Source organism: Ylistrum balloti, unplaced genomic scaffold (genome assembly GCF_031769215.1).
Source record: "Ylistrum balloti isolate Yb309-2 unplaced genomic scaffold, AGI_CSIRO_Ybal_v1 Utg373172, whole genome shotgun sequence".
Taxonomy (NCBI): domain Eukaryota; kingdom Metazoa; phylum Mollusca; class Bivalvia; order Pectinida; family Pectinidae; genus Ylistrum; species Ylistrum balloti.
The window spans coordinates 648-10,051 of record NW_026783210.1 but is presented as its reverse complement, the minus strand read 5'-3'; the positions used below and the strand labels follow the sequence as shown (position 1 = coordinate 10,051).

The following is a 9,404-nucleotide window of genomic DNA, read 5'->3' as shown; positions in this document are numbered from 1 at the left end:
TTTTTTTTGACTCATCCTCTTCTGAACAAAAAAATATTCTGCAAAATCAGCGCGACAATCAGGATTTATTTTTACTAGTCTCTCCTCCGAATGAAATGGTCGAATGGTTTAGAAAGGAGAAAATTCCTTTTATTCACTTACCCGATTTTGAACGCAATCTTGATACTCTTTCAAGAATTAATCTAAAAGATTTTGATTTTAATTATCCGATGGTTGACTTTTTAGGTGAAACCGAATACAGTCGCAACCGATGGAAAGAAAGCCTTTCCAAGATGAGAGGAATTCCGCTTACAGTTAAAAATCCGTCCAAGGTGAAAATGTTCCATCAATATTCCAATCAATCAGTGTTTTTTATTAGGGATCAAGAAGTGTATCTTGGTATCAAGAATTTATTCTTCCTTAATGATAATTTAATTGTTTCTGCGAATGAGTCTTTCTTGGATTCGTTTATAGTGAAATTAATTAATGAAAGTTACCAAGAAATTGTTCAGTCCGATGAAAAAAAAACAAGTCACAACTATTTTTTATCTCAAAAAATAGTCAATAAAAACTTAATTAAGCGTCTACCTCATTTAATTCAACTTGATGAAAGTTATTACATTTCTTCAAGGTTGGAACACCATGGAATTTATCCTAGTGGGAAATCCCCTCCTTACAACTATCGCGTCCCAATTTCCGAATATTTTCCACCTCCCGTGGAATTTGACGACTATGATAGCTTTGCTGATTTTTCGAAACAGCTTCAATCCATCCAATTTCTAGAAGACAAGAAAGTGAACCGTGAACTTCGATTGAGGGACATGCCTAACTATCCCTATTTGTTGATAGCTGCAATTTTATTTTTTATTGTTGCTTTATTGATGAAATGGGTCAATTACCGACGCTTTGCTTAAATTTAGGATGAGATCATTCAGCTAAACTTAATCCATACAAGCCCACTCTATCGTTTCTTTTCCATGCTTTTTTAGATGTTCATTGGTTTGAGAGAAGTGTTTGCAACCAAAAAAACCTTGATTCGCTGAAAAAGGGCTTGGGTGAGATGCTTTGAGTATGAGATGCCGATAAGGGTTGATAAGTGATTCCTTTTGGTGAGCGAAATTGCCCCACAAGAGAAAAACCAAGTGTTCTTTTTTTTCATTGAGTAAGTAGATAACCTTATCGGTGAAAGCTTCCCATCCGCAATGACGATGGGATCCTGGTTCATTTTTCCTCACTGTTAAAACCGTATTTAGGAGGAAAACTCCTTGCCTACTCCAACCAGTCAAATCGGCATAATTTTTTTTTAATGTTATTCCTAAATCGTTTTCAATTTCTTGAAAAATATTGATGACTGAGGGTGGTGGTTTGATACCCCGCCTCACTGAAAAACATAACCCGTGTGCTTGTTCGGGGTTGTGATAAGGGTCCTGTCCTAAGATGACGACTTTGACCTTTTCAAATGGGGTTTTAAAGGCATTAAAGACATCTTTCATAGGTGGGTAAATGATATGACTGGCGATTTCTTTTTTCAAAAATTCGCGAAGAGAGGTCATATTCGGGGTTTGAAATTCATCCTGGAGAATCTGATACCATCCCTCATCCATGTCTGGTTTTTTTTCACTCATGACTTATTCAAAATTTCTTTCATTCGGCTAAAGGCTTTTTTACTCATTTCAATTTTTTCTTTCTCGCTTGGTTCAGGAATTTTTTCATTGAATCCTCTATATTGGCGAATAAGGAATTCATTGGGGATCTCTTTTAAAAATCGAGAAGGTGAGTTAGAAACCTCTCCTTCCAAACTTTTTCTTTTCTTACACAAAGAAAGAGTACAAGACTCCTTTGCTCGAGTGAGCGCAACATAACAAAGCCGTCTTTCTTCTTCAAGTGAAGTGGGAAAACCATCTTTAAAAAAGGGTAAAATGTTCTCTTCCATACCAACAATGAAAACATGAGGAAACTCCAATCCCTTTGCATTATGAATAGTGAGTAGGTTCACCATATTCTTTACATTTTTTTCATCTTGATCATCAAGATCCTTTTGATAGGCGATTGAAATTTGCTCAATGAAACTTTTCAAACCTGATTGTTTTTTGTTATCAAAATATTTTTTGATGATTACAAAAAACTGTTCAATATTTTGTTCTCTTCTTTGTAGAGTCTCTTCTTTTTCTTTAACCAAGTGAAGGTAACTCATGTATTCAACATCGTTAATGAATTTTTTGAAGCCTTCAGAAGTTTTTTCTCCTTGAAGGTTTTGGTAGCTATCAATGAAATGGAAAAAAACAGATAACTTATCCTTTTCACTTGGTTTTAAAATTTCATCAATTTTTTTTTGAATACTCTTTTCTTGGGAGTGAAATAGTTCGTAGATATTGCTATGAATTTCACTACCAAAAGCAAGTAGTTTTTGAAGGCAAACCTCCCGCATCCGCCTAGGCTTATTAATCATTCTGAGAAAGCTCAAATCGTCTTGGGGATGTGTTAGGAGCTTCGCAAGTGCAATCAAATCACGGATTTCTTGTCGATTAAAAAAATCAATTTCTCCCCAAACTTGATAAGGAATTTTCCGTTGAGCGAAAACTTCTTTGATCGGTTTATTTTGATGCTTTGCACGATAAAGAATGGCAAAATCTCCATAGTTAAGGTTGTCCTTGAACATCTTAGCACGAATGGCATCAGCAACTTTGGTTGCCTCTTCTAATGGATTGCCTGCTTCATGAACAAGCACTTTTTCTCCTTGTTGTGTTTGTGTGCGATTAGAAGAAGAAGCAACTATGAGTTTCTTCTGCTTGCGCTCAAGGTTGTTTGAGATAAGATTATTAGCGCAGGCGATGATATTTGCCGTAGAACGATAATTAGTTTCTAGCCGAATGACCTTGCATTTTGGAAAGTCTTTCTCGAAATCTAAAATGTTTTTTATTCTCGCTCCCCTCCAGGAGTAGATCGATTGATCATCATCTCCCACCACCATGAGATTCTTATTCTTTTCACTTAATAGTTTGAGCAAATGATATTGAGCATGATTTGTGTCTTGATATTCATCAACCATGATAAAGTCATATTTCCCCCAGTAATACTCAAGCAAATCAGGATAATTAGCAAGCACTTGATGTGTGCGAAAAACTAAATCATCGAAATCAAGTGCTTTCCGATTATTGAGAAAAGCCTGATATTTGATATAGATTTTTTTGATACCTTGTTCATTGTCTTGCAAATCTTGGGGAGAAATAAGGTTCCCCTTCGCAATGGAAATTTGTTCATTTAAATAACGAAATTTATTACCAGAAAAATCAACGTTTAACTCCTTAAGAACATTGATCAACGCTTCCTTTTGGTCGTTTCCATCAAAAAGGGAAAAGGATGACTTGGAGAATTTAGAATGAGAAGAAGGGAAGAGGTAGGAATCGTGTTTTTTTAGGAAAAGCAATCCCCAGGCGTGAAAGGTACTAATGTTGAAATTGAGTTTTTTAGATGAATGGAGATGTTCCACTCTTTTTTTCATTTCTTGGGCTGCCTTCCTTGTGAAAGTTAAACATAGTATTTTCCCAGGATTTACTCCTTTATCAAGAAGGCGTACAATGCGATGCGTAATCACACGAGTTTTGCCACTTCCAGCTCCCGAAAGTACCAAGGCAGGACCGTCAAGATGATTGACTGCAATTTTTTGAGAATCGTTTAGCACGACTAGTTTTTGAAATAGAGGTAGGCTCCTATAAAAACTAAAGTCAAGGACAGTCCCTTTATCCAATTAAAAGGGAGCACCTGAGTTCCAAGCCATCCATAGTGATCAATCATTGCTCCTATGAGAATTTGAAAAAAAAAAACCATGATGAGGGTATTGCTGATTCCAATTTTGGAAGCACTCCAGCCAATGGATGTAACGATGATGATTCCACAAACCCCCGAGGTCAATTGCCAAACCGGAATGTTGCTAATATTGAAGGAAAAAAAAATAGAAAAGGGATTTTTGTACCTTATTAAAGAAGTAACAACTAATATAAAAAGAGCAAAAATGGATCCAAAGAAAAAGTTTAAAAACATATTGCCTAAGGGTCCTATTTTTACATCCAAATCAGATAAAACTTTTGCTTGAAATGCAATAGCAAAACCTGCTAAAGCAGCAATCATAATGGCTAATGATGTCATGGTGAATTGATTCATTAAATTATACTATATGAACCAACCTCTAAAGTTGTTACCAATTAAAAAATCTAATAAACCAAGAAACTATGACAAAAATACATGTGAAATTAATTAATTTTTGTCAGATATTAACAATTAAATAACTTTAATTAACCATAAGCCTTGGTAGATTATAGGTGGTGAGGAAAGCTAAATAGAATACTATACCTTCGAGGTAATACGGTTTATGTTAAAATGGATAGGTGATTAAGTTACTCACTTTTTCCTTTATCCTCTTGTTATTCAATGTCAATCATGGTTTCTCTCAAGCCATTCGCTACAAAGTAGGCAATGAGCCGCTTTGTATCAGTTTAAAAACAAGTAGGGGTAGCTACCTTCTTGAGGAAGGCCTCATTGAATATCAAGGTAAGACGATTGCAAAAACCAAAAGCGGGTGTTTTTTTCCTCCTCCGACTCTTTGTAATACAGGAAGTGAAATTGAAATTTTGTACAAACCTTACAATATTTACAAATACTTTAAAAGAGCAATTCCAATCAAACTAAAAGGGATTAAGAGAACAAGAGGGAATAATCGCAATTTAAGATGCGTACCCACTAAAGAAAACCGTTATCCTCAAGATTCATTTTACATCAAAATTCCCAATTTTTCCATCTACGAAAAACTTAGAAACTCTATTCCCTATGTGAATAATATTCAAACTAAAGATGCTGCTCTTCGTAGAGAGATTACTCCCTATGTTAAGAATTGTGGTAAGGAAGATAAAACCTGTATCATTTATAATGCCTACAAAAGGGTTACTTCCACTCTAAAGTATAAAAGGGATCCGATCAACGGAGGAAAGGACTTCATCCGATCCCCTCAAAAAACCATTAAAAATGGGGGAGGAGATTGTGAAGACCTCACTGGGGTATTGGTTTCCTTCCTCATTAATTTGGGAATTAAAAGCTATGTGGTGATGACTGACGACCATGCTTATTCAATGGCTTGCGGAATCAATAAAGCTCAATTAGAAGAATTAATCAAAAGGGGATTCGACATTAAAGAAACCACAAGTGAAAAATTCTCTCTCAGAAAGGGTCAGATTGCCACTTTTTCTTACACAAAGGGAAAGGTTTCAAAAGGAAGTGCTTTCAGGTGGAAGATTAAAACTAAAAGTAGAAATCCCTTCAATCTTTATGTTGTCAATAGCAAAGTAAGGATCAATGAAAAGAACTTTAAAAAAATGCTATTTAATAATAAGTGCTCGAAAAAAGATATCACCTATTACACCATACCTTGCATTCTCACCATTAATGATCAAGTCATTCTAGAATACGGGAATCAAGCCGCCAAAGGAGGAAAGAAAAACGTCACTCTTGATATTGTCATTGAAGACAATAATATTGAATCGATCAAGAATTTTGCCATTCATTATTATTTAATAAAGAAATTAAATAATGACAAGTATTGTGTTGTATTAGAGGCGACAGCTGGACAATATGGTTATCCAGGTTTTGCCGATCGCAAAAACAAAGGGATACCCATCGCTATTGATCCTATAAGTTGGGATTGGTTTTTCATCCGCTAAATATCTATTAAAAGTTGTAAATCATAAATGACTAACATTGAAACTCAAATCAAAGAAAAACTTAAAAGCATCATTGATCCTGATCTCCATCAGGACATCGTTTCTTTGGGCTTTGTTAAAAATATCAGTTGGGAGGGAAAAAACGAAGGTCTTGATGTAAAACTCACATTGGAACTTACCAGCCCAGCTTGTCCAGTTAAAGAAACTTTTAAGCAAGATGCCGAAAGATTGATTAAAGAAATTAAAGAAGTTGCTTCGGTAGAGGTTCATTTAAGTTCTCGACAAAGGAATCACCAAGAAGAATCTTCCCTTCAAAGCGTGAAAAACATCATTGCCGTTGCATCTTGCAAGGGTGGAGTTGGCAAATCAACAGTGGCTGCAATGATTGCTTGTGAGCTTGCATCACAAGGGTATCAGGTGGGGCTTCTCGACATTGATCTGTTTGGTCCCTCCTTGCCCACCCTGTTTGATGTTTCTATCAACGGAGTTCAAGCTAAAGACAAGAAGCTCCTTCCTATTGAAAAGGAAATTATTTTGCAAAATGGCGACGCCAATCTTTTAAAGTTGATGTCTTTCGGCTTTTTGTTAGGAGACTCACCTGCTATCATGAGAGGCCCCATGGTCTCCAATTACATCCAACAGCTACTCCATCAAGTTGACTGGGGTGATTTGGACTATCTTTTTATTGATCTTCCTCCTGGCACGGGCGACACTCAATTGACTCTCAGCCAAAGTGTGACATTGGATGGTGCTATGATCATCACCACGGGTCAATCCCTTTCTTTGGTGGATGTGTCTAAAGGCATTTTAATGTTTGAGAAAGTCAATGTGCCTATTCTGGGCTTGGTGGAAAACATGTCTTACTTCACCTGCCATCATTGTAATGAAAAACACTATCCCTTTAGAAGTGGGAAGGGCGAAGGTACATCTCAGGGGGTAGAGGGATTGAAAAACCGCTTTGGCATTCCTCTCCTTGCTGAAATTCCTTTCCTTGCCTCTCAAAAGATTTTTTTTAAAAACTATCAACCTCAATCTTTGGCAAAGAATATGATTGACAACATGGCAAGGGAATTAGGCAAGAAAACTTTTAATAAAGCGCCTCAACCAGAAGTACAGTGGAACGAACAAGAACTTTTTGTCAATGGGGAACAAAAATTTTCTGTAAGCCATCGAAATTTAAGATTCAATTGTCTGTGTGCCCTGTGCGTGGATGAAGTGACTGGGGAAAAAAAAATCACTCTTAAGGATATCCAAGAAAACATCTCGCCGCAAAAAGTTGAGCCAGTTGGTAACTATGCTATATCCATTAAATGGAACGATGGTCATCACTCTGGGATTTATCCTTATCGGCTTATCGAAAAACTCAGTCAACAAAAAGCAAACGGTTAAACAAGGGGTTAAACCGAAAGGATTTTTTGAAGGGAATCATCTTTTTCTCCGCTAAAGGATGCCACTAGCAGCTTATTTCCTTCATTAACTATGACATCATCGCCAGGATGATAAATTTCAAGCCCTTCTTCTTTCCAAGTACAAAGCACCCTAAAGAAAGGTTCATTTGTTAGTTCTTTAAGATTTTTACCAAGCCATTTTGAGTTTTTCTCTACGGTTTTAACTACGGCTCGAATATGGCTTCCTCTAACAAGTTCAAAATTAGAGAGTATTTCTTGATTAAAATAGCGATGGATCTCTATAGCAGACAACTCGGGGGGAGAAAGAATCTTGAAAGAAGGAAAGTACTTGAACAATCCCATTTTATCGAATTCATTGACCAGTGGAACAATGTATTTGAATCCCATTTGTTGGGCATTGAGGGCATAAGTTAGATTGTTAGCATCATTCTCGCTCGCACAGATGAAGATTCCTCCCAAATCGGGTTCCAGTTTCTTTATCTCATCAAAGTCGGCGGGATCAAGATTGATGGTCTTCACATTGTATTTCTCCATGATACTTTTGCAAGTATCCAAATCGTTTTCAAAAATGGTAACTTTTGATTGGTCATTTTTCGTCACCATAATAGATAACATCGTGAAAATAGTAGGGGAGACACCAGCAATATAGATTTTTTGGTTTAAGTACTTGCTGGTATAGAAGTCTTTAAAGAAATCAAAGTCATCTCTTCGCTTACTCATAAGAATCACATGGTCCCCTTCCTTAAAGGACCAATCTTTTTGAGAAAAAGGATCAATGGTGTTACCATTTCTATAAATAGCAACTAATTGAGTGCCATTGCTTTTAAAGGATTTTAAAATTTTTTCTGGTGTTTTTTTTAGACAAGCTGATTCACTCGAAATTCGAATACGGAAAACATTGATTTGAGCACTAAAATAATTATCAAATGAAAAGGCTTCTTCTTCGAAAAACTGGTTCGCTAAACGATAACCCGTTAGAAGACTTGGTGATACAAGCCAATCAACACCAAAGTATTCTTCCAAATCGTTATTCTCAAATGGGAAGATATTTTCCGAATAAATTCGGGCAACGGAATACCTTGCTCCTAACCTCTTAGCCAACTGTGAGGAGACAATATTTGAACTATCAATACCACTGCATGCTATAAAGAGGTCGCAAGCAGCAACATTAGCTCGTCGCAGGACATAGTGTGAGAGCATGTCCCCTTTCACCACCATGATGTCATGTTGAGACTTAATTCGTGCAAGTCGTTGTTCATTTTCTTCAATGAGAATAAGACTGACTTGCTGTTTATCGAAAAACTCAATGAGGTGTTGCCCTAAATTGCCTGCCCCAGCGACGACGACCAACATAACGACTACAATCTATAGTTTTACATAAAGCATAAAAGCTACGAGAATTTATTTGAGTGATTCTAATGCTTTTTCGTAGTCCGGTTCTTGAGTGATTTCAGGTACTTGTTCAACATAGATTACTCGATTATCCTCATCAAGACAGATGACGGTTCGAGCAAGAAGATGCGCAAGGGGTGAAGATGTAATCTCAATCCCATAGTCTTTTCCAAACTGATGAAAAATATCCGAAGCAGCCATAGTCTTGCCAATTTCTTCAACTCCACAAAATCGTTCTAAAGCAAAAGGTGTATCTCTGCTGATATTGAGAACAATGATATTGTTAGTTTCTTCAGTTGCAAACTTTTCAAACTGACGTACACTCGCCGCACAAACACCTGTATCAATGCTTGGGAAGATGTTCAAGATTTTCTTTCCTTTCAACCCGGACAATGAGATCGTTTCCAAATTACTAGAAACAAGAGAAAAGTCTGGTGCAGTATTTCCTACTTGCGGGGGTGTTCCACTAAGATTAATAGGGTTTCCCTTTAAAGTTATTTTAGACATAAATGATCCTATTTTTTTATTTGTTATATATTATATTATAGGACAAGCACATTATAGTGCGAATTAATTAAAAAGTGAACCACTTGGCTGAAATCAAAGTTAAAAAAAGAATCAGAATAAGAAAAAATTTTTTTTTTGTAAAACCTAAACATAGACTTTCCCAAAAATTTTTTTCGGGAACATTTTTTAATCCAAAAATTCGCGGATAAAAACTATCAAATGTTTTAAAAAAGCGATCCCATAAGGAAAAAATAACCCCATAATTAGAATCGTGATACTTTCGTTCTTCACTGTGGTGGGTCGCATGATGACAGGGCATCACAAAGACATATTTAAGCCACACTTCCCCTGGTACTTTTAAATTGCTGTGATGAAAAATAGCCGCATAAAAAGTAATGAACTCAAA

At 36.3% G+C, this 9,404-nt stretch overlaps 4 protein-coding genes across 4 annotated transcripts; 1 reads left to right on the top strand and 3 right to left on the bottom strand.

The window, feature by feature from the left end:
• Positions 1–1,600: 1,600 nt before the first annotated feature.
• Positions 1,601–3,028, bottom strand: LOC132564895 (ATP-dependent DNA helicase Rep-like). The gene has a single exon (XM_060229508.1). It carries the CDS (start codon positions 3,026–3,028, stop codon positions 1,601–1,603), a length of 1,428 nt encoding a protein of 475 aa, XP_060085491.1.
• A 2,689-nt stretch (positions 3,029–5,717) lies between these two features.
• LOC132564894 (iron-sulfur cluster carrier protein-like) lies at positions 5,718–7,079 on the top strand. Its single transcript, XM_060229507.1, has one exon. The coding sequence runs from the start codon at positions 5,718–5,720 to the stop codon at positions 7,077–7,079; it is 1,362 nt and encodes a 453-aa protein (XP_060085490.1).
• Positions 7,080–7,087: 8 nt separating this feature from the next.
• Positions 7,088–8,452, bottom strand: LOC132564892 (trk system potassium uptake protein TrkA-like). The gene has a single exon (XM_060229506.1). The coding sequence runs from the start codon at positions 8,450–8,452 to the stop codon at positions 7,088–7,090; it is 1,365 nt and encodes a 454-aa protein (XP_060085489.1).
• Positions 8,453–8,500: 48 nt separating this feature from the next.
• Positions 8,501–8,998, bottom strand: LOC132564891 (thiol peroxidase-like). The gene has a single exon (XM_060229505.1). It carries the CDS (start codon positions 8,996–8,998, stop codon positions 8,501–8,503), a length of 498 nt encoding a protein of 165 aa, XP_060085488.1.
• Between the last annotated feature and the right edge of the window lie 406 nt (positions 8,999–9,404).